Raw genomic sequence first — 23112 nt, 5'->3', positions numbered from 1 at the left:
TCGTTCAATCGCCCATACTCAACCCAAACAATGTCAACGGAAACCCCATCCACCCCTCTAAAATACAAGCTGGTCTTTTTCGCTCCCCTCTCGCATGTCGAAACATGCAAAGAAGCAGTGTTTGCTACCGGCGCGGGAACCCAGGGCAATTACAGCAAAGCGTGCTTTCAATCGCTTGGGACTGGCCAATTCCTTCCGCAGGATGGTGCGAATCCCCACATTGGCAAGCTGGGAGAAGTTGAAAAAGTAGAGGAGATGAGAGTTGAGCTTCTGTGTGTAGGAAGAGAGACGATGCTTAAAGCAGTTGAGGCGTTACTGAAAGCTCACCCGTATGAGGAGCCTGGCTGGGAAGTGTACAAGTTGGAAAATGTTTAGACAACATTTTCAACAAATATGTTCCCCTGGTTATTTCGGAGGAGATACCCTTGCTTGATGCTGCAAATGGAAATAGAAAATATGCGGCTAATTTAATGGCCCTTCTTCGACTCGGTTGTGGATTATTTTTGATGAAACGAATGATGCCGCGTCTTTCTTACGACTGCGAATGATCGTATTGCCCTGGTTGTCTTTACTTATCGCTTATTTGTAACCACCAAAATTGATCATTCATAATTTCTGATATATCCGAAAGATGCTATAAAAGTCGACAAAAACGCCTTGCGGGAACGCAACAACAGATCTGTCTGTCTCGGAAGATTAATCCAAGCCCGCGATTTTTTGCCCACTCGGAATCCTAGCTTCATACTCTAACGTTAATTTGACTTCAGCTCCTTTTTCTAGCTTGAGTTCCCATTTAATCTCCCCCGCCTTTCCCACACTTACGAATCCCTTTCCCCAGGCTCCATTGGAGGTCGCGATTTCAGACCCTACTTTGGCTTTATCTCCAGCTTTATCAAGTCCTTTAGGCTCCAGGATGCGGATTCGTAGCCTTTCATCTTCGCTGGTGGGGATTTGGTCGAGAACGAGAATTGACACGGCGGTCGATTTGGTGTTACTAATCCGGCAAGTTCGAGTAAACAAAGCAGAATCTTCCTTGTTGAAAAATCCCGTCGTTGCACGTCGTACCATGGGTTTGGCGTACTTGACCTGAATTCCGGGGTCGACACCAAGGGAGAGACTTGCTGTGCCATTTGGACAGCAGTCCGGGATGATCGTCGTCCCAAGGAAAATTCCGTCGAGTGTCAGACCCGCTCCGCCTCGTAAGAATGTGGTTGACGAGGTGTTGGAGATCTTCGCTTTAAGAAACGCTGCCGGCATCAATTTTGGAATCACAACATGCGAAAACGTAACGGAGGGTAAGTCCAACTCTGCGATTACAAGTCGCCTTGGCACATGTGGAGGACGAAGCGTGCGCACCCCTGGGATGTCATACTTGGTTGTGAGGCCATAATCCTGCCGCGATGATCCCGGAAGGCGAGGGCGTTCGAGGCAGTTAAAAGCGTTGCGGTCTCAGCCCCATCATCGTCATATTCTTCACTTGAAGCAGCATCTCCGAGGAGTGGTTCTGCCACTTGGGTTTGCTGATACATTTGATGTGCTGACTGGTGTAAAATTTGAGAATGTTGGTTTGGCGCCCCAACGACACCGCTTACGAGTTCAGGGTATGCCATATTCTCCAAGGTAGACGGATCGGGCATTTGGCTTTTATTGAGACGTAGAGCTGCCCGTCGAACTGTTTTATCTCGCTCATCCTTCCCAGAAAATTTGATTAGACTGGAAATTTAACGAAAATGATTTGTTCCAATTGCCAACTTACCACATGCATCCGGCGCTTCGAACGAGCCTCTGCTTCGATTCGATTCTCCAAGCCCCCCATCCAGTAATCGGCGCCTTTTGACGGTACAACCTGGGTATGGGCATCGTACCTGAGCAACTTCACAGTCCACGGGCGCAACAATGGAATGACCTCATTCACACCGGAGAACGTCGTTTGCGATGTGGAAAGAACAATTTTAGCATCCTTCCAGATCTCCGAAGAATAATTCCGGTATTCTCCACGATAGACGATTTTCCCGGAAGAAGTTGGGGTATTGAGGTTTAATTCATATCGCGGACACCAGCTCGCGTTTCGAGTGACGTATGTTATCGACAGTGTAACTAAATATGGGTCTGATGCCTCGGGATCTTTTTTTTCGGTAGAGCAACCAACGAAGCCCGACGGCTTGAGGTGGGTGAAATGTCGCCGTGTCCATCCAAATGGACAACCAGCTGTACTATGTTCCTCGTCCGGAATTGTTTCTTTTCATCCCTCTCCCTCTCCTTTTGCAAACGTGCTATCTCTTGGGCTTTTCGCTTTTCCTCCCTCCTTTTACGTTCCGGCATTGCGGCAGAATTTCTTGCACGATCAAACTTGGCACGCAACTTCTTTTCAAGTTTCTTCGCTGCGTTAAGTTCTTCCTGTAATGTAGCCACCCTTTCTGCGGCCTGCTGCCCTTGTATCGTTAACGCGTGGTGCTCTCGCTGGTACAGACCAAGATACTCTTCCAGTTTTGAAACGTCTACCTCTCCAGCCTTCATGTCATATCCGAAAGCTTCAAGGAACTTCTTGGACTTCTGTGATGTATGAACAGTATTTTCAGCGGCATGTAACTGACCTGTAAGGCGGGTTATTTCCTTTGTAGCACTTATAAGCTCCGTTTTATCAACCCCAAAGTCATCATCAGAATCCTCTTCCTCGAGTAACTCTTCATCGTCCCCAAATTCAGCCTCAGGAAGAATGTCCCCAAACTTCTCATTTCGATCCACAAATGCCATCTGAGTGTCAGTAATAGTAGCCGGCCCATGTCCTGTTATTTGAATAGAGTCCAAATCAACCAACGGATCAAAGCCGTAAATTGTGATCTCATTGGGTCCGGGGCTAGAAAATACCTGTAAGTTACTAATCTCGCATACGCCTCGGATCTTAATATACACACTTTAATTTTCACATCCGCTACTTCCCTAACAATTGTGGCAGAGTTTGGAGCCAAGTTAACAGAGTGTGTGGCTGTGTCTTCGATAGAGACTTCTTCGGTATGTACTCCTTCTAACGCCATTGCTATAACATCCGAGAAATAGCGGCTAACAAGATAGACTAAATGTATGAAGAAAATCTAGAGGACTTGACCAAAGTGGTTGGGCTATAGAGAGAGAGAGAGAGAGAGAGAGAGCTGGTAGAGCGAAGGTGGAGCTCCCTTATATAGTCTTATCCAGCATGCGTTGCCTTGTCACACTAGAAAGAAGCCATGACAAGCTCCTGCTAGGCAGCAAACCTGCTTACCCTCATCGTTGCTAGCCGCCTAGTTAATGGGGCGACGAATGAGCAATCATTTTGAGGAACTATTAAGTTTTCGTATTTTGGTTCAACCCTCTAACGCCAGGCCAAAACTCCATTGGCCCATATCTCATGGACGAGCCGGCGTCCTTTTGACTCTTCGTGATATCCGACGGCGCAGCGGCAAGATGCGTTTACTAGCAAAGGGGATTCGCCCGCGTTTCGGATCGGCGCCGCTAATAATCCGAAATTCCTCGGAATTATCTATATCCGGAGGGGTGGTTGGCTAATGAATAATCCACTACGGCCAATCACAAGGTCTTGATGGATAAGGCAGTACTTTGTTATGTAAGCAGCTGATATGCCGAAATATCATTTCGATGACTCGAAATCCCGGTGAAAGTCATCAACGACGAACACCAGTTAGTCCCCCATCCTTTCTTGGAATCTAATCTTCCGTGGTTAAGTCCCTAGAATCTCTAAAACTCCTTAATGACCACAACCCCTCTCACGCCCCTCCCACTTTCATATTTCGTACATTTCATAAAAGTTCCCTGGATACCGCGTGTTGCGACGATGGCAACTCAAACTACTATTCGGCAGTATAATTCAGATATCCCAGAGTTTAGAAAAACAAGAATTTTACCTATTCAGAGCCTAAACTGCCCCGGTCAAGATTCCATCGAGCTTCAGAAGCAATGGGAGGCGGAGAAACAGCGAGGTAGCCCAGAGGCACAAGCTCTTCTTGAGGCCGCAGAGTCACTACGTATAAGTGAAATTCCTGTTGCTTTTCCTACCGAAACAGTCTATGGACTGGGAGCGGACGCGACTCGAAGCGCTGCTGTTCGGGGAATTTACAAAGCAAAAAAAAGGCCGTCAGATAATCCCTTGATTGTCCATGTAAGCTCTAGGGAACAGTTAGAACGTCTATTACGATCATCTCAGACTTCAACCGTAAACGAGAATATTCGTTGCACCCCTTCTCTTATTCCACCGATATATGAGCCATTAATAGAACGGTATTGGCCTGGTCCTCTGACGATATTAATTCCAAACCCGAAGCATTCACCCCTGGCTCCGGAGGTTACCGCAAATCTTGCCACATTCGGTGTCCGTATACCATCTTCACCCTTAGCTCGCCTCCTTATTCATATCACCGATCGCCCCTTAGCTGCCCCTTCAGCAAATGCGTCATCAAAGCCCTCACCGACCACTGCTCAACATGTATATACAGATCTCCAAGGCCGAATTGACATCATTTTGGACGGAGGTCCCTGTGGTGTCGGTGTTGAGAGCACTGTAGTTGACGGTCTGAGCCAGCCACCAGCTATCCTACGGCCAGGTGGGGTCGGAATCGAAGAGATTCGCGCGTGCCCCGGTTGGGAGAATGTCTGTATTGGATATAAAGATGGTGCTCTACAGGCAAATTCTGCACCGAGAGCTCCAGGTATGAAATATAAACATTACTCCCCCAAAGCTAAAGTTATTTTATTCGAAGCCACCAAAGATATGTCGTCAGCGAGGAGGCACGCATTGCGAGAGTTACAGTCTTCAACTCTGCCAAAGCTAGGCATTATTCGAACCAAGCTCTGGCAGCGAGGTTTGGGAATACCCGTTCTGCGTCCGCTGTCTACACCTAACTGTACTAACGGCCTCGGTGAAATCAACCAAAAACATATGTCTAACCCTTGTATCTCCCTACTTCCTATTGAGAGGCTACTTGTATCCTCCTTGGATTCCTCCACACCTCCCGCTGAGATGTTCGATATTTCTATTGGAACTGATACCCGATCAATTGCAAGAAGCCTATTTTCAGCTTTACGCAAGCTGGACGAAAACAATGTTTCTACAATCTATGTTGAGGGCATCCCGGATACGGAAGGTGATATAGCAGCTGCTATCATGAACCGGCTACGGAAAGCTGCTGAAGACCGTGTTCATACTGTATAGAAACCAAGGTGCAACAAAATTATGGAATTATTTTCATTAACATATACTGGCATACCCTGAATTGCGGTTATACATTTTCTTCTTGAATTTGGGCGTAAAAGAACATAGAACAGATATTTCTGCATCACCTTGATTACTTTTTGTACATCTCTGGTGCTATAACGGCTAAATTCCTGCATATATAGAGTACACGCGTTTTTTGTTGACATTGTCGGTGTATTTCATCGCTTCTTTCCACTTTTGCTACCCTTTCCTCCTTTCCCACCAGCAGAACTAGTTTTCTTCCCTTTGTTTTTATCGTCAACAGCGCCCGATGCATTGCCTCCTGCTCCAGCAATAGAAACAATTCTGACCTTACCCACAGGCAGGGTGTTGATAATCTCTGCTTCTCTCCATCCTCTTAATAGCTCCAGTTCTGTGGCCGTTAAAGTCAACTGCTCGTTTTCTTTGGTTTTCGCCTCTTCATGATCTTGCATTTCATTTTGCATAGGATCTACCTCCACCGTTAAGGGAGCCGGAACCCTCTTTGCTTTCGTAACAGCTGAGGCGCTCAATATCCACCTCCCAAGGACCTCTTTTACGGTTTTGCCTTTCCCGACTGTTCCAGGCTGTAATTTTGCTCGATATTTACACTGCCCGAGAGCTGACCACGGTGCACAGACAGGAAGTGCGCTGATAAGTTCATCCCCTACAACCGGCGTGCCAATAAGTGAGGGTAGACTAGATAGATCATCCACATGGTCTTCCATAGACTTGTTGTCTAAGCCATTTTTCAATCGCTCCTGTTGCGCTTTGAGCTTTTCCTGGCGTTGTCGTTCAGCCTGTGCAGCTCTATCATGTTGTGCTCTACGGCGATCCTTTTGAGCTTGGACCTCTGCATCCCGGTCTTCCTTCGTTTTCTTTGGGGGGGCCGTTTTGGCTGAGCCAAGCATCCGAAGAGCTAATTCTCGATCTTCATCGTCCTGGTCTTTGTATTTTGATGCTAGCTTTTTCGCCTTTCCGCGCTTCCCGCGAACCTGTGGCTGGGGTTTTGAAGTGGAAGTAGCGGTATGAACCGTACTCGAAGCTCGGGATGGCAGCGACATCACGTCATCGCCATTATTTACGACCTCTGTACCAGAGGGCATTGTGTCCTCTTCGAGTATGAGGCTCTCCTGTGTCAAGTCCTGTTCCACCACTTCGGGAATAATAGGTGGTTGCGGCAATTGTGGATCAAGGGGGGAGTCTGTAGCACTTGAAGAGGGAGCAACGTCTCCTTGGACCTCATTCTCGAATGGTGCAAGTTTTTCGGAAACTTGCTTCTCGCTTAGTTGAGTAGCAGACTTTAACTTGTCAAGATCTGTTTGTTTGGCTGTGATATCGATGGTAGCCGCATCTTTGCTAGGTGAATAGTCGCAATTTGAGGCTGCACGTAGTGCCGTCTGACCTTCCGGTATTTGTACAGCTTGTTCAAATTCCTGCTGGCGATGTCGACCATGGTTTATCACACTTTTGGCGCTGACCTGAAACATCACTGCAAATCCAATAATAAGTTGTCCAGGAGGTAAATGGTTTTTTTCCCCGCGAATAATCACGCCCCCAGTTTCTAAGTATTCTCCAGACGTGGTAGTCTTTGAGACTTGGTCAGAGTTCACCCACCAAGCACCCATTAGAGCTTTTGAGTTCCAGGCCTTTGATGTAGCTACACTAAAAGTGCCAGCTTGAGCAAGTGTTCCTGGAGGGATTGGAGCTTCAGAGGCACCGGGTTTATTCTTCACAATCATCGGTATAGCATCTTCTATATCCGTATGAACATATACATCTCCTTTTTGAAGGTGTCGGTAGTAGAGAATTTCGTCCTGCCGTTTATCGCAACCACTTGATCAAAGTTAGTATAGGTCGTCAGAGGCTAGTATGACACAGGTATGCTTATGGACTCACCCGAGTACGAGATAACCATCCGAAGAAATAAAGAAGATGAACTTTTCGTACCAGAAAGGCACCCTTGCAGGCCTTAATACTGGCTTTTCATTTTTTAAGCCTTGATTAAGGTCTGCAGTAATCTTTTTTTCGGCACTTTTAAGAGCCTTTTTTGAAGCCTTAATAGTCTTATCCTCCTTTACAGCAGCAGATTTTTTCTGATCATAGTACTGTCTCGCATTGGCCCAAGGTGTTATTCCAAGGTCAATATCAACGCTGAGAATCTCAGACTTGGGGGTTTCCTCTTCACCTTCATCATTAGATTCCTCACCATCGTCGTCAGACTCGTTCTCGGATTCGAATCCATCCTCGGGAAGTAAGAGCGTGATGGTGTTCTCGTATAGCTTCAATGGAAGCTTTATCATTTTAGCAATTGGGTTGTGTCTACCTTGCTCCATTTCAATAAGCCTAGCAATTTCAACCCAATCCATGCCTTGCGCAATCAGACTGTTAACGGCCTGAATTGCTTCTTCTACTCTTGACAAATTTGCTTCGATAGCTTCGGCCTTTCGAGTGTGTAACTGCTGTACTTCTTTGAGAGCGCCAACTCGCTTTTCATGGTCCCGTTTTGTTGCCTCTAATTTTCTTTTCATAGTTTCCTCTCGCTCAGTAAGCCTGGATTCGAGCTTCTGAGCTTCAACGGACGAATAAAACTCATCCACGGCTTTGTTAAAACTATCAAAGTGTAGAACACTGACATCATTGTCATCAACAAATTGCTTCGGCTCAAATGGGTGGTATTCAAAGTAATTCGACTTCTCTTTTCCTATTTCTCCTCCAAATACAGGCGTTTCCGTCTGGGGGGCTTGATTTCGCTTTAGGATATATCCCTGAGTTTTACCTGTGGTAGATAACTCTGCCGAAATAGCCTTGGCTTCCTCAAGTAGATGCATGACACCCTCAATGTTGCCATCTGTGGCCAGTATTTGATCAGGTCGCAGGCTAAAATCGAATCCGGTGACATGAAGTGCATGCTCCAGTAAAGATGGAGGGTACTCAGGGAAGCCTAGAGATAGGGCTCTTCTCAAAGCTTCCCCCTGCTTTCTTTTGGCTCTCTTAGTCGTCGCATCTCCTTGAGAATTGTCTCGATCTTTGGCCTTTTGCAGCGCATCTTTCAGGCGGGTTATAGACAATGGCGGCACCCCACTATAGTTCTGTTTATTATCCAGTCTGTACTTCAACCCAATCCTAACCTCATCTTGCTCTTCACCCTCAGCCACAACTCTGAATAATGTGAGAATCTTGAAGTCTCCATCTGTCAAAATGATATTCCCTGACGCAAAAAACTCCAAGAATAAATGCAATGATCCATCGCTCAACTCTATGTGAACGATCCTGTCTGTCCCGACCTGAGAGACAGCGGTAATACGGCGGGATTTCAACAGCTCTCGGAGTCGACTGACGAAGTGTGAGGGTGAAGGTGCCGTGGCGCGGGAGTAATCTGTCAGGTGGCAGCGGAAGCCAGAGTCGATTACCAGTTGCTTGCGAACATCAGGTTTCGCAACTTTGAAGAGGAATATCCGCTGTTGTCTTAATGTTAGCTTCTCAACAAGCAAACCCATGGATCAATACAAGGCAGCATACTGAAGATAGATCATATATGTTCGATACCCTGAGGCCAACCAACGTAGTCGAGAGTTCGCGGCAGATGACCTTCGCGCTGTGAGCAACTGTCAACTATTAGGACAGCATTATTACCTTGACATCTAAAGAGGAGTATCTCTGTTTCATTTTCACCTTGTTCTCCTGGTGGTACCTCTGTGGTGTTTAAGCCGGCACCTCTCCTTCCACGCACAAAAAGATTGACTCACAAACTTCCAACAGGCGGATGGTGACGTAGGCGGGGTCTCTATGTAGTACTTAAATCAAATTCTACAAAATAATTTAATATTGCCCCGTAAGAAATACAGAAGCAACACCTAAGGAGTTCGGGTTTATTCATCGATTTTTGCAGTCGGATAGCAAAAGGTCTTTACGTCTCTCAACTATACATACGTGACTCTTCACTGGCGGAAAAGCAATCTATACCGGCAAATAAAGACAAGTAATACCAGCAAACAATACGCGGAGCGTAATGGGAGCTCCTTAAATATCCCCGTAGCAGAGCCATTTACGCCGTGCCCATGACAAATAACAAATATCTGGAAACAACAGAATACCTCTAGGTAACGAAAACCTATAGTCCCTGCCGTAACTGTTCTGCAAGGCGTCTCTTACCAAACTCCCAAGCATTCAACAGTCCTTGCTCCGAGAGATCTATGCTCTTCATATTCGGGGCATCTGGCGCTGGAGTCTTGCTGACGCGAGAGACTACAACGACGGGGTCAATTTCAAGAATAACTCCATCATCCACAATTTCGTCAATTGTTAAAGACACGAGGTCGTAGTTTTCAATAATTGTGCGCTTATCGGTAGATCCCCTAGAAAATAAATATTTTATCAGTGTGATACTCCACTAGAATCGAAAGACTGCTGAGAAGCAAGCGGTCGACGCTCACCCTAGTAGTATGGCCAGCGCATCTCTCAGCGCAACTACAACATTATACAGCAAGACTTCATTTTCTTCCGCACCGCCAATGACATATAACATCACATCGCTCTCCATCTTAAACACAACAACTCGATTGTCATAGAGCACAATGTCGTTAGCTTGTTTGTTTGTCTTTTCCATCAGCCCCTTCTCAAAAGCTTTCTGGTCTTTGACCGTAGGATACGGATTGGCACCGGGGTAATTGAGCGAATTGGCCGCAGCACCTGTGGGGGGGTGTGGAGGAGAGTAGTATTTGGCGAAGATTCGCGACGAGTCATCAGTAGACATTATGAGGACTGCGTTCACGGAGAACAGGGACAGAGGGGCCGGCATATTGTCGGGGGTGGTCGCAGCAGATCTAAGTGCGAATTGAGAGAATGTCTTATGTCAATGGACGACGGCGAATGTTTCTCTAAATATCTATCTCAACCTAAGCCGCAACGTGGTTTGGTGGTCACGTGAGGCCATCTGGAACCTACCTATGGATTGAAATCCAGAGTATGGAGCACGAGAACAGTAACTGGTAAACTCGAACAAGAGTTGATCGTGACAGTGGTGCTTCAAATATACACTTGATTGCGAATCATGGCCTCCTTTAAACTCCGGACGAGCCAAGTCCGCCGTTCTGCCTCAACAGGCTATCACAACTAAATGAAGCTCGAACAACAGCATTAAATACCGCCTTTGCACTTTCTTCCTCTTCTGCCGGCCTCCATTTTGACTGCCATTTTCTTCTATAACCATCGGGATGCCATCGCCTTTTCTCCTCCCGTAGCCGTGTTTTCAATTCCTGTACCCGTGAGAGTTCCCACATGCCCCTAAACCGAATATCAAAATTTAGCTGGCACTGGCTGTCAACGCACAGATTTGTTTTGCCGCAGTAGTGGTCTGGCTTGCACGGTACAAGACCAAATGATTCAAGAAAGAACTTAAATGCATTCCATTGTCGTAGCTGGGACTTATCAGGTGCATGGATTGCTGGGTGCCGAAAACATTGTCTCAACTCAACTGGGATGTCTGAGAGCCCACCCACTTCCAATGTTTGAGTAGGCCACGGTATATCGATAATCTCAGCATCTCCTACTTCTGCAATACGTGCTTGTAACCACTTAACGTTATATCGTTCGAATGCAGTTTCAACTTCCTCATCGTCGTGTACCTCTTGAAGTGTTTGTTCAGAAGCATCTGACCCAAGTTCTTCCCTACCGGGACAATTTTTACGTTGATCTTTTCTGCGAGAAGAAGCACCTTTGCGTCCTCTTTCGTAGTTTGATTTAATTTCACTGCATTTTTGAAGCCAAAACTCGAAGTCATTATGCAGGTTCTCAAGCTTCACGCGTTCGTCACGAATTCTTTCGTGCTCTGTTTTTAGATCTTCTATACACTTTTGTAGTACTTCGTAGGCAGATTTAAATAGATCGGCGTCTTGGACTCGAGGAAGTGGCAGGGATTCATCCCCGCCTTTAGCGTAGAGTTTCGACTGTAGATTATCCTGGAGATCACACCTTTCGGTCTCTCGCACATTATTTGCTAAGTAAGGATCATTAGAATTATTAGGCCTTGCCTCATCAACCGGGCCATGGTGTATATGGTTGCCATGAACGTCATGGGGTCTATCACGTCGACTACCTGGAGAACACCATGGCCCAGCGCTTTGCGGTTGGGTATAATCATTGGCCCAGTTGTCGTAAAGGTGGTCGATCAAGTACCCGTCAGGCAACCAATCGACATGGCCTAGGAAGGATGCCTCTCCGCATGGTATACGGCTCCTCTCATTTCCTATCCATTGTGGAACAAAGTACGGCTCCAAATGTTGTCGTCGGAATGGCACCGGACCTCGATGTGGAGTGCAATCAAACCAGGAGTCTAATGATGAATCCCCGTAATCCATCTCAATGTCTTGCCAGATGATACGAAATTCTCCTTCCTGTAAGCTTTTGAGAAAGGAAAGTTCAGGTAATACCTATGCTTGGTCTCCAAGCTCTCCCTATTGACATAGTAAGCAACTCCATATTTCTTTAAGCAGAAGCATCAATGTGCTGTGGGGTGAGGAAACAAGTAGTATGTACTGCAATTTCCAACTAGCAATGCCCCCACTACTAAGATGACTAAATGTCGCCAAATCGTGAATTAAATAGATGGAAATGAAAGGAGTATGAAAATGCCAGTCTCGGTATTTTGGAGATGTGCTAAGGCGAGGAATAGGAGTGAAGAACGCGAAGCAACACCAACAATAACCAAGAGTATATATAAGTAGAAGAAGAGTATACAAGAATAAGTCTATTAGGCGTTGAAGAGTAGTGTTTGCTTCCAATGTTGCACTAAGCACGAACACCAAGAAACATCAAACAAAATCATTAAGAGTGTCAAATAGGCTGCCAAAACAACGTAAATTGACGAATTCGGATCTCATCTGACTTGGTCAGGCCATGGAATGTTGTTTGCTACCCAAGAGAATTTGTGCTTGTCCATCCAAGAATGTTCGTTTCACATAAGAAATAGTAAAAAAAAGTCAGCTAAGGTGAAGAAAATATGGCTCCACCACATATTCCAAGGGATTAGTACAAAGTTCGTAGAAAAGTGACATAAAGAACTAATAGATAAGTTTCGTATCATCAATTAGATTGCAGCATATACAACCGGGCAGACAGTGATCGAGTGGAAGCAAACTTAGCCTGTCGAAGTTTTCGGTGCTTCAGAAAGGGGTTGGTTTGTGCGGTTGAACCAAGAAACCCAGCTCCCTCTGTTAGCTTTCTTTCTGGCAGCCGTTTCCTCATCATCCGTGGACTTGCCACCTTGGTTTCCACTATCTAATTCTTTATTCTCCTGGACGAGTCGTAGAGGGCGCAGTTTGCTCTGAGTCATCACAGCTCCGGTGTAGTTATTCATCGCGGCATTGGTGCGAGGAGGGGAAGATGTTGATGGCGAGCCAACTTCGCCACTGCGATCGCTCAGAACGCTGTCACGTTCACCGCCTCTGCTTGATACCGTCACGCTGTGCCCAGAGTTCCGCTTGGAGGAGAGCGACCCGGAGAATATGGGCCCTTGAGATATTGTTGGGCTAATTCCTGGACTCATGGGACCAGCAGCAGGAGGCCGTCCTGCCGGCCCACGGTAGAGTTGTCCGACTACAGAGGCTGCAGTCACTCCATCCGCTTGATCTGATCTAGTTCTTCGGTGAGAGACTGTTCGGGAGCGATTCAGAGGAATGCTAGGGGCAGTCTGTGGATTTTCGTGCGCAGTTGGCTGAGGCAAGGGGGCTGGATCCTGAGTAGCGGGTGGCTGCATCATTTGGCTCACAGGACGAGGCTTTGGGCGAGTGGTAGGGCCTGCCATCACAGATTTGGCACGCTGAAGAAAGGTTTGTCCAGAGACATCATCCTTCTCTTGGGGAGGTGCTGGTAGCTCCTTATCTAGCTTTGCGGGCTTAGTCGTATTTCCGGGGCTATCGTTTTCATTTTTATGCAAAATATCCTCGAAGCCTTCATGCTGCAATAGCCGCCCAATGATTCTCTCAATATAAAGGCTTAAAGCTTTATTGTGGTCAACCTGGACTTTGAGTTCAGCCTCGAGTCGGCGTCGTGACTCTGTTTCTCCACCCTCCGCCGCCGATTCAAGTTCATCAGCCAGCGATCCCGCACCGCTCGCATTAGGCAGGCAGTCAGCAGTAGTATGATGCATGAAATCGCCTTTAGTGAAATCACCATTTAAGGTTCTTTCGCTAAGGAGTAGCTGATAGCTCTCGTTATCCTCCATCAGACGAGCATTGGCCATGCGAGTTTCAAGAAGCTCTTTTTCCAGTTCCCGATGGCGGCCGCCGCCCATGTTCTCCATTTCAACCAATTTGATCTGTGCTTCGGCTAGCTCAAGCCTCAAGGATTCAATTAACTTGTCCTTCTGTAATATCAATTTTGAGTTATTTCGGGAAGGGCTGCGCTGAAGCTGGGAAGAGGGGGCGAATTGGCCATTCTCAGGGTCCTGAGCAGAACGGTTCCGAAATGAGGCTTGATACTTTCAGTAAATGACAGTCTAGTTTGGACGATGGATTGCGCTTAACACTTACGAGATCGAGAGAGATTCCGGTCATTTTCGACGTTCATTCGTAAATCCTTTTGAGAAATTGTTTCCTTCAGACGCTGGATGGTGGATTGGAGCTCCTCTTCGCGGCTAGCTTGAGACTCCTTGTCCTTCATCATAGCAGTACGTTCTGTTTCGTGCATCTGCTCCATCTCACGAAGCTGGCGTGATAGCTCCTTGACCTCGTCCCGCAACGCACTGATGCTATTCTCTTTTTCATGAGCTTGTTCTTCCAGCCTCGTCTGCTCGCCAACAGCTTCATCAAGCCGCATTTGTAAGACGCCAAGCTGTTTGCTGTACTGTTCCGATACAGTTTCCGCCTTCTGCACCTGCTCTCGCAGTTCTGCAATCAATGCAGAATTGGCAGCTCTAGCATCGTCGTCGGAGGTATTCGGATTCATAAAAGTTCTTGGAACACTACTCATACTGAGATTAGAGCGGCCAGCAGGCCTTCTTGCTGCCGCACGAGCAGAAACAGGGCTCGCAGACTGTCTCGTGGATGGAGATCGCCCGACGCCGTTAGGAGACGGATTGGGCGACGAAGCACGGTTTTCCATTGAGGTGCGACGGTTACCGTTAGAAGGCGTACTTGGTTTTCTAGTAGAGGTCGCCATTGTACATCAGGTACCCAGAGCGCTGAGATAAATTTGAGAAAAAGGCAGGAGCCTTTCTATGAACTGGGTTGCAAGTGCAGGCCTTGAAGAAATGTTGCTGTTGCTGGGGTTTCGCAGACGACAGGGGGGCTCGTGGCACATGTAAGTATGAGGTGAGTGGTTTCCAACAGGCGGCCCGGTTGGGATAGCGGAGAAGTTAAAAAGAGACTGGTTCGTTATCTGAATAGCCCAATCCGTGCAAACGCCCGAGACTACCATCTGAGGCTTCGTTGTCACCTTTAGATATCATACAGTTGCTAATGGTATAATATTGCTGTAATAAACGTTGTGGTAACATTACGGGACCTCTAGCACTTTAGCGCCGTTTCAACTGTTGAGATTCCTTAAAACACGTATTATTACACGTGCTGGCCAATCAACACGCGACTTATATCATATGACTAAGCATGTATTCCGGATCGGAACGACTATGATCCTTCATCCTCGAATCCTCCGAAAGTTACCCTGTATACCTCAACAACAGACTAGCATCTCCCACGCGTGCTGAATGTCCCTGTAGGTTGGAACCCGATGCTAAATACCGTTGAACTAGTACGTAAACACAAATCATGCAGCGTGGCACTACCTAGGAACCCCATATGTGATTTGAAAATCCAGGCCATAGGGTACGGCGATATTCTTACACCACACCTCCTTGCTTTTTGTCCACCTTTCCGTGGTTCCACGTTTAGGGCAGACTGTGGGCGTGGCACTCCAATCCTTTTGGTCCGGAATCAACAAGAATACCATGGCATGCCCCGTACTCGAAAATGAGCGTCTTTGCTAGTGTTTACTTGCATGCCCTAGCACGTTTTACAGAGACGTCCCATCGGTCTCTTTGTATTTGTAACAAACCACCAGATATACATATTTTTAGTCCAAATAAACATCATCCGTGTAACTATTCTCGTCAAACTGTATTTGATGTCCGCATGACATCGCAAACCGGACTTGGTCGTCATCGTTCATCAACATTAGTAAGCGATTCCCCAGGTGGTGCCAAATCGGGAATCTTAGGGCATAGGGCTCCGCCACAATATCGCTAGTGTTGAATGATTGGAAATCAAAAGAGACGAAGGTCGAATTCCTTTGCCGACGACGACGACGACGTGTGTGAACACTGCTGGCAAACGCTCACTCACACATCCCATTTTTCAAAGCCCTTTTTCGTTCGCAGGAAGTGCAGTGTTCTCCGACCCGAATCAGCAGAAATGGCCCGTCGTCCAGCAAGATGTTACAGATACTGCAAGAACAAGGTTGGTGGCCAAATATCTTTGATGTTGAGAAGAGGTGGAGCGCATGGAAATTTATGGGGAGTTTCGACTGTTGCTGCGTTATTTGTCTCGTCGACGATGGGAAATTTTTACCAGAATTGTGGAAAAAAAGATTGAATCGATGGTTGATATTGGGATATTGTGGCTATATTCCACCTACAAGAAAAGAAGGCTAACCGCTGTGTTCTCACTCGATAGCCATATCCTAAGTCCCGCTTCAACCGTGGTGTGCCCGACCCCAAGATCAAGATCTTCGATCTTGGCCGTAAAAAGGCCAACACCGACGAGTTCCCTCTTTGCGTGCACATGGTCTCCAACGAATACGAACAACTGAGCTCGGAAGCCCTCGAAGCCGCTCGTATCTGTGCCAACAAGTAAGAATAACAGCAAACACCCACCAGGCTATAGTGTCAACCACTAACATTTTTTTTTTTTTTTTCCCTTTTGTATCAGGTACCTCGTCAAGATCTGCGGTAAGGAAGGTTTCCACCTCCGCGTGCGCGCCCACCCTTTCCACGTCGTCCGCATCAACAAGATGTTGTCGTGTGCCGGAGCCGATCGACTCCAAACCGGTATGCGTGGCGCTTTCGGCAAGCCCTACGGTGTCGTTGCCCGCGTGAACATTGGCCAGATTCTCCTCAGCGTTCGCACCCGAGACTCCAACCGCGCTCACGCCATCGAGGCCCTCCGTCGCTCCATGTACAAGTTCCCTGGTCGCCAGAAGATCATTGTCAGCAAGAACTGGGGCTTCACTCCTCTTCGCCGTGAGGAATACGTCCAGCTCCGCAAGGAGGGCAAGGTCAAGATCGATGGTGCTTATGTGCAATTCTTGAGAAACAAGGGCAATGTACAGGACAACATGAAGCGTTTCCCTGAAGCTTATGAGAATTTGTCTCAGGCGTAAAAAGGGTCTGTTATTTTTTGTCTTTAACGAATGGTTTTTTTTCCCCCACGGGGTAGAGGTTGCCTGGTTGACTTGATGGATTGTTTTTATTCTGAAATGATATCTGTGCCTTATGCCATGATTAATTCAAGTCTGGATCTCGTTCCCTGGATGTTCCACCCATACACATTATTCTATGATTTATGTGTGCGGTTTCAACCCGAATTGAAGCCCATTCGCCAACAAAATATGACACAGTTACTAGCACACCATGAATTACCAATTAAATGGAGCGGTGTACAACAGGAACATAACGGAAGCAAAAGGATCGAAATCTAAATAAAAAAACTCCCCGTCCTAGTTATGAAGGTAATTGAAATGGGACTGCAAGATGGAAGAGTAGATATAACACCAAATACCACATCAATACTCCGTATAGCCCAACGCCCAGAATATCCATTATGTCATGAGAACGCGTCAGAGCAACAGGGCCAACCCCTCTCAGTAACTCAACCATAAATCACCAATATAAACGAAAAACAACCAAAATAACCATGGCATGTCACACCACGACGTAAATCCAGGGTATATATGCTGTAAAATGAAACCGAATATCTCTCCAATTAAATGTCCCCCCAATTCCCCATGCCACCAGCGCCCACAGTAACAATGGCACTCCCGCTGCCTACGCTTCCCCCAATGTCCCAGTAATGTCTGCTCGACCCACTGCCAAGTGGACCCTTTTTTGAAGACAGCAAGGTGCTCTGGCTAGCACAGCTGGAGCCGGGACGGTGAAGTTGATGGAAGAGAACAGGGGTCGAAGCAGGGCGGTTGTTTCTCGTTGCCAGACTAGCTTGCGTGCCCATTGTTGCGTGGGGTGGAAGACCATGGACTGAAGAGTTGGTCTGACAATGGCTCATGTACGTACGCTGAGAGCGGGCCTGAGCGTCAGCGCGTGCTACCAATGGGTGATGCTGCTTTATGATAGCGGCACGATACGAGGCGTCTTGTTTCTCATCTTCCTGCGAGGCGGAAGCTGTTGGCGTGCTGGCTCCGGTCTTCGACACAGGAATTTTGCCCGCAAGGCTTCTGAAGATATACCTGAAAACCATCTTCATATCAAGTTCCCGTTCCCAGTCCTCGCACGCGTGCTCTAACTTGGAAGGGTCGGCTTGGCCATCCGCTTGCGTGTTGCTTTCCCCAGGCGGGGGGCTCTTGGCGCACGGTGGGCCTTCTTCCTCGATGCCCCAGAGAGCATCATGGCTCAATAGAGGGGTATCTTGCAGCGTAGGATTGAATTTCGGGTCTAATTCCGGCGTGGCATTTTTGAGGCTATGGTCAGACATAGTTGTGGAGGGAATAATGTGACGTCGATGAGAAACAGATAACGGCGCCGAAGATTGTGGGGCCTCGACAGCGTTGCCAGACGCCGAATAATTAGTGGCCGGATACGCCGTAAAGGCGCCAGGGTGTTCACAGAGCTGATGAGCCAAAATACCCAGCTCCCGGGTGATCCTATCCAGAAGTTTTTGCTGCCACATATGGTCGTGTGAGGATGACGACGTCACATTCTTCAGCATGTCATCGAGGTCTTTAGGTCGCTCTGAAGCGATTCTGATACCTGACTGCAAAGCTCCTGGGTTCGATCGATCTTGGTTCTTCTGTGCAGTCTGTTCTTCTTCAACTTCTTCCACGAGAGCTTCCCCGAAAATGACAGCAAGGATTCTGTCGTCGATACCAATCAATTCTCGAATCACTTTACGTGTAATCCGCCTCCAGAAAGACTCCTCTTCTTCCGAATCCTTCGACGTACCTTCTTCAGAAGATAATATTTCATCAGCGGGGGCTTGGGTTTCGAGAATACTATCTATGGTGGCTGCAGATGATCGTCGGCCAGCACGTTGGAGTGTATGCCCTGAACGATTTTTCCGCCTTCGTCTGGTTTCCTTTTCGATTTCTTGCAGCAAAAACCTGCTTTGTTCCATACGCCATTGTTCTACCCGTTCCCATCGGTCCAGGTCCATGTCGTGAGGTTGAAATTCTTCGACTGAGCCGAAAGGTTGCTGCATAGGTGGTATTTGGAGGGGCGTTGCCTCACGTACTCTATTGGGGTTGAACTTTTCATGTTTCCACAGTTGTTCTTGTATTTGCAAGCTGGAGACGGGAAAAGTCCCCAGGCCATCATGGGCGGGAAGTACGGCAGGGTCACTTTGGTGAGGAGCAAGTTGGTCTCCCACGGGTTCGTAGGCAGAAGGCTCCCGGAAGGCATGCAGTCCATCATCAAGACTGTCGAGCTCAGTAGCGTCTTCTTCTAGCAGGTCATCTTGCTCTGGTTCAAGGTCGATATCTCCGGTGCCAGAGTGTAAAGCTGTCCCCAGTGAGCCGAAATCACTTAGCCGTGACCTGCCCGCAGTACGGGGAGTTCGTTCTGTGGATGTGGTATGTGTGCGAGCTACGCTCGAGTGTGCGGTTTCGGGAGAAAAGAGCACCCATTCCTGGTGGTCGTCGTCGCGGGGGCGGAGGGCGTCTGCCACCGCGTCGTCGGCGGACTGAGCAGAACGCGAGGCATTTTGAAACGAAGGCCGCCGCTGCGGGATCTGGCTGGGGACTCGAAACGCCATGTCTGAGGTGTTGAGCGGCGGTAGTTATTGGGTGACGTGAGGAGAGATGTGGGTGACAACGGACGGTGTGATCGTGTGTATGGGGGTGGGTGTATGGAGGGATGACGGTGGGTGTACGTATAACTAGTCTAGATGTCAAGGTCAGAGGAGGGAGAGCAGCATCACCAGGCAGCAAGACGAGAGGCTGTCGGCGGCATGCTGAGCGGAACGAGGAGGCCGGACAGCGCTGCGAGGTTGGTGGTGATGATGCTGCTGTTGCGCTCGTTAGTTAGTGAGTTAACTAGTCAGTTCTCGCCGCAGGGATCCGATGATCACCGCCAGCCAGGCGGCGGGGCGCTAGCAGGCGATAACGACGGATAACCCAAACCACGCCCGCAGCGCGCTGAGATTACAGGGAGCGCCGGGCGGCCAGCGTGTTCTCTATCACCCCCATATTATTATTATCAACTATTATCGCGCTGGCCAGGCTGTTGTTATCTCGCGGCCTGCCAGGCCCAGCGCGCAGCCCGTATCAGCAACGGAAGCTAATCGGCCCCCAGATCGAGCCCACCCGAATCTCCACCGCCAGAGTGCAGCAATCCCAGCACCGCCTGAACTACTGAAATGAAGCACCCGGTGCCAAGCTGCCGTCGCCCGGGATCCTCGCGCGTGCCGTCGGTTACAGCTGGAGACATGCAGCAAAACATGAGTCGGGCAGCCGAAACGATCGTGGGTTGCGGTCGAATCCAGACCTGCCTGGCAGCCGTGTTAAGAATACTGCAGCATCGGGAGTCGCACCACACGGCATGCCGGGGCCCTGCGCGACCCCTGGGGGATGTGGTGAGAGCAATACTGAGCAATTAACCAATATTTACCACCACGCGGCCAGGGCGGTTCGGCGCTTGAGGGCATTGTGATTAGAGTTGGCTGGCAGCCCGTCTCGCTCGCGTCGCGATACCCAAGTCGGACTAAGGAGCGCCGGCTAGCATCTCGCCCACCCAGCTCATCTGCACCGCGCTGACCCCTCGCGCATAGCTGCGGTTCGTAAACACATACTCGTTGTACATGATCGCCTCGACCTTGCGCCCGAAGAGCACGCTGGACGGGTGGATCGCCACCGTTTGGTGGCCGACGATCGTCTTGTAGCTGCCGTCTGGGAACAGCCGGGCCGTGTTGCATGCAAAGCCCGCCAGAAAACTTCTCAATATGCCGACCGAATCGTAGTTTTCCGCCGCGTTGGGGGTTGCGAGCGTATTTTGCCTTTCCCCGTTCGCTTGTTTCGGAGCGTCAATGAGTTTGGCTTGCTTGCATTGAGCAATCAGTTGCTTGCGGACATCCTGAACACACAAAAAGCTTGGTTAGCGACGAGGAGCGGGAGAATTCAACGGGCAGGCCAATAATACCATCACGGACTGCATGGCTCGATGCGAAACCATATGCCTCTCTGCCCAGGCCTTGCGGTCTGAATTTTCCGCCGCATATGCGCGCACTGTGGCTAGCATCGTCAAATGGTCCCCTTCTCTCCGGTAAAGGTCCCGTCTAGCCTTCTCTGCCTCTTCCTTCTTTTCCTCGGACGCCGTGCTAAGGAAAACGTTCTCAACGCTCAAACTAGAAATAATGTCAATGACATCCTGCAAACAGCTCCGGCCGTGATCTGCTGCGGCGAGGAGGACACGCCCGAGAGGTGCTGTCAGGGGAAGTTTCGCAATTTGCCTTCCTACGGGGCTGACTTTCCCCGTTTCCTCTAATGCCTGAAGGTTGAACAATTGCAGCAGAGCCTTCTCAATGGCTTCTCGAGGAGGAGGTGTGAGAAACGGGAAGCCCAGGATGTCGTCTACGCCCCGTGCCTTCATGGTCAGTATTGCATGAGTCAAATCGCATCGCAAGATTTCTGGAGTATTGGTTTCTTGTAACACCAGATAGTCCTTCTCTGTGTATAGCCGGTAGCATTGGCCAGGGGCTTCACGACCCGCACGGCCTTTTCTCTGAATTGCCGCTGATTTAGAAATGGGCTTTACGAGAAGCGAGTCGAGGCCTAGGCGCGCCCGGAACTGCTTCATCTTCGCCTTTCCACAGTCGACAACATAACGGACCCCAGGAACAGTCACTGATGTCTCAGCAATATTTGTAGCCAAGATGACCTTGCGTGTTCTTGGCGGTGCTGGGAGAAAGACACGCTGCTGAGCGGCTTGGGGCAATGCCGCAAATAATGGGGCCACTAGAACTTTTGGCAGCGAAGGATCCATGCCATGAGCGTAGTCATTGATCATATTCTCAAGAGATTCGACGGTTTCTTGGCCAGTAAGAAAGACCAGAATATCACCAGGAAGGGCCTCCTTATAATGTATCTGGAATATTGTTTTCAGCGCGGCATCAACGAAGTCCGGTACCGGTTCTGGCGAATATATTGTTGTGACAGGAAACATCCGGCCTTTGATATGGCAGACAGCGGGTTCCGCGCGAGGCGTCTCATTCCCGTCTGCCTCCCCCGAACCAGACATACTCTTCGCTGCCTCTAGAGGAGTATCAACGGTCCGGCCAGGCGCCGCACACCTATCGAATCCCTCCTTGAAGAAGGCAAGTAAGCTCTCCATATCAGCCGTAGCACTCATTACCACCACCTTCAATGGTACTCCGCCTCTCCCTTCCTTCAGCCCAGAAACCAGCTGTCTCAAGAAACCCAACAAGAGATCCACATTAACCCCTCGCTCGTGAACCTCATCCACCACGACCGCACTATACTTCGTCAACCAAGGGTCACTCAGCATCTCCTGGAGTAGCATCCCATCGGTTAAAAACTTCACGCGCGTGCTCGGCGACGTCGACGTATCAAATCGAACCGAGTACCCAACCTTACTCGCCGGCGACGAGTTGCCCAACGGCGTCCCCATCTCCTCTGCAACCCGCCTCGCTAACGACACTGCGGCCACACGTCTCGGCTGCGTGATGGCAATGCAGCCGCCAACTTCTATCTTGGCGCGGGTCTTCTTCCCATGCGAAGTGGACGACGACGACGACAACGGCGCCGGCGCAAGACCAGTCACTTTTGCCGTCTTCGCACGACACCATTCCTCATCGACCAGAAACTGCGGCACCTGGGTACTCTTCCCGCTGCCGGTTTCGCCGATAAGAAGCATAACATCTGTCCGTCGGAGGTGCTGGCGAATCTCCTCCGCGTGCGCAAATATGGGCAGTTGCTTCCGCACCTCGAAGAGTGCTTTGGCTTTCTCCTGTAGGTTTGGGTGTGGTTTTTTCTTATCGTTCACGAGGCTCGCAGCCACGTTGCGCGGCCTGTTGACGGACTTATTTTCACCAGGAGCGAGAAGCTGCGCATCATGGAGAATCACTCGTTTGGTCGAGCTATGGGTATCACCAGAGTTCTTAGAGCTATCGTCTCGCTTGCGTTTGTTATTTTCTTTTGGCTTTTTGCTGTCTCTCTCTCCTTTGGATGTCATGACTGAAAGTATTTTTGTAAAATGTGCATTAGAATGGTATTAAGGACATTTAACAGGTTGATTCTAGTCTATGGTTGGGATATCATTATTTGGATGTTATTTGTCCTACTCCGTGCTGGATGAAAAGTTCGGTTTGATAGAGCTGCGTATTGGTATTACAGAAAAGCCACATAAATACCTTATCGATAAGATCTTTCGGCCCGCTGTTAATCCGTGGCTAGCTACCGTTGATTGGCTCCGACGATCAGCGCTTATCAGATGCAACACAGTGAGACGATTGAGATGATCAGAAAACAAGAAAAGAGCTCAATTTATATGGTAAACCCTGGCTTTAAGACTCCACAAATGTTTCAATTCCGAGAAACCAGCAAGCAGGCAATCAGAAACATCAATCTACAACCCCGAATCAAACAGCACAATCACATCTCTCGTAAAGAAAAAGAAACAAAGGATATCAAAATACACGGCTAGACGAAGG

At 48.6% G+C, this 23112-nt stretch overlaps 8 protein-coding genes across 8 annotated transcripts; 2 read left to right on the top strand and 6 right to left on the bottom strand.

Annotated features, from left to right (window-relative positions):
• Positions 1-30: 30 nt before the first annotated feature.
• On the top strand, positions 31-375 carry LOZ57_004823 (uncharacterized protein; the record flags this gene model as incomplete). The annotated part of the gene is made up of 1 exon (XM_049253863.1): positions 31-375. One exon carries the CDS (start codon positions 31-33, stop codon positions 373-375), a length of 345 nt encoding a protein of 114 aa, XP_049107175.1.
• A 321-nt stretch (positions 376-696) lies between these two features.
• Positions 697-3035, bottom strand: LOZ57_004822 (uncharacterized protein; the record flags this gene model as incomplete). The annotated part of the gene is made up of 5 exons (XM_049253862.1): positions 697-1307; positions 1373-1691; positions 1757-2161; positions 2215-2857; positions 2914-3035. 5 exons carry the CDS (start codon positions 3033-3035, stop codon positions 697-699), a joined length of 2100 nt encoding a protein of 699 aa, XP_049107174.1.
• Positions 3036-3829: 794 nt separating this feature from the next.
• Positions 3830-5203, top strand: LOZ57_004821 (uncharacterized protein; the record flags this gene model as incomplete). The annotated part of the gene is made up of 1 exon (XM_049253861.1): positions 3830-5203. The coding sequence occupies one exon, from the start codon at positions 3830-3832 to the stop codon at positions 5201-5203; it is 1374 nt and encodes a 457-aa protein (XP_049107173.1).
• A 221-nt stretch (positions 5204-5424) lies between these two features.
• LOZ57_004820 (uncharacterized protein) lies at positions 5425-9980 on the bottom strand (the record flags this gene model as incomplete). Its single annotated transcript, XM_049253860.1, has 5 exons — positions 5425-7060; positions 7124-8685; positions 8747-8832; positions 9380-9582; positions 9661-9980. 5 exons carry the CDS (start codon positions 9978-9980, stop codon positions 5425-5427), a joined length of 3807 nt encoding a protein of 1268 aa, XP_049107172.1.
• Positions 9981-10287: 307 nt separating this feature from the next.
• On the bottom strand, positions 10288-11583 carry LOZ57_004819 (uncharacterized protein; the record flags this gene model as incomplete). The annotated part of the gene is made up of 1 exon (XM_049253859.1): positions 10288-11583. The coding sequence occupies one exon, from the start codon at positions 11581-11583 to the stop codon at positions 10288-10290; it is 1296 nt and encodes a 431-aa protein (XP_049107171.1).
• A 779-nt stretch (positions 11584-12362) lies between these two features.
• Positions 12363-14326, bottom strand: LOZ57_004818 (uncharacterized protein; the record flags this gene model as incomplete). Its single annotated transcript, XM_049253858.1, has 2 exons — positions 12363-13696; positions 13756-14326. The coding sequence occupies 2 exons, from the start codon at positions 14324-14326 to the stop codon at positions 12363-12365; spliced, it is 1905 nt and encodes a 634-aa protein (XP_049107170.1).
• Positions 14327-17202: 2876 nt separating this feature from the next.
• On the bottom strand, positions 17203-19200 carry LOZ57_004817 (uncharacterized protein; the record flags this gene model as incomplete). The annotated part of the gene is made up of 1 exon (XM_049253857.1): positions 17203-19200. One exon carries the CDS (start codon positions 19198-19200, stop codon positions 17203-17205), a length of 1998 nt encoding a protein of 665 aa, XP_049107169.1.
• A 947-nt stretch (positions 19201-20147) lies between these two features.
• On the bottom strand, positions 20148-22634 carry prh1 (Salivary acidic proline-rich phosphoprotein 1/2; the record flags this gene model as incomplete). The annotated part of the gene is made up of 2 exons (XM_049253856.1): positions 20148-20516; positions 20583-22634. 2 exons carry the CDS (start codon positions 22632-22634, stop codon positions 20148-20150), a joined length of 2421 nt encoding a protein of 806 aa, XP_049107168.1.
• Between the last annotated feature and the right edge of the window lie 478 nt (positions 22635-23112).

This window comes from Ophidiomyces ophidiicola, assembly GCF_022830035.1.
Source record: "Ophidiomyces ophidiicola strain CBS 122913 chromosome Unknown scaffold_21, whole genome shotgun sequence".
Lineage (NCBI taxonomy): Eukaryota > Fungi > Ascomycota > Eurotiomycetes > Onygenales > Onygenaceae > Ophidiomyces > Ophidiomyces ophidiicola.
The sequence above is the reverse complement of the archived record's forward strand: the minus strand, read 5'-3'. Positions and strand labels throughout refer to the sequence as shown.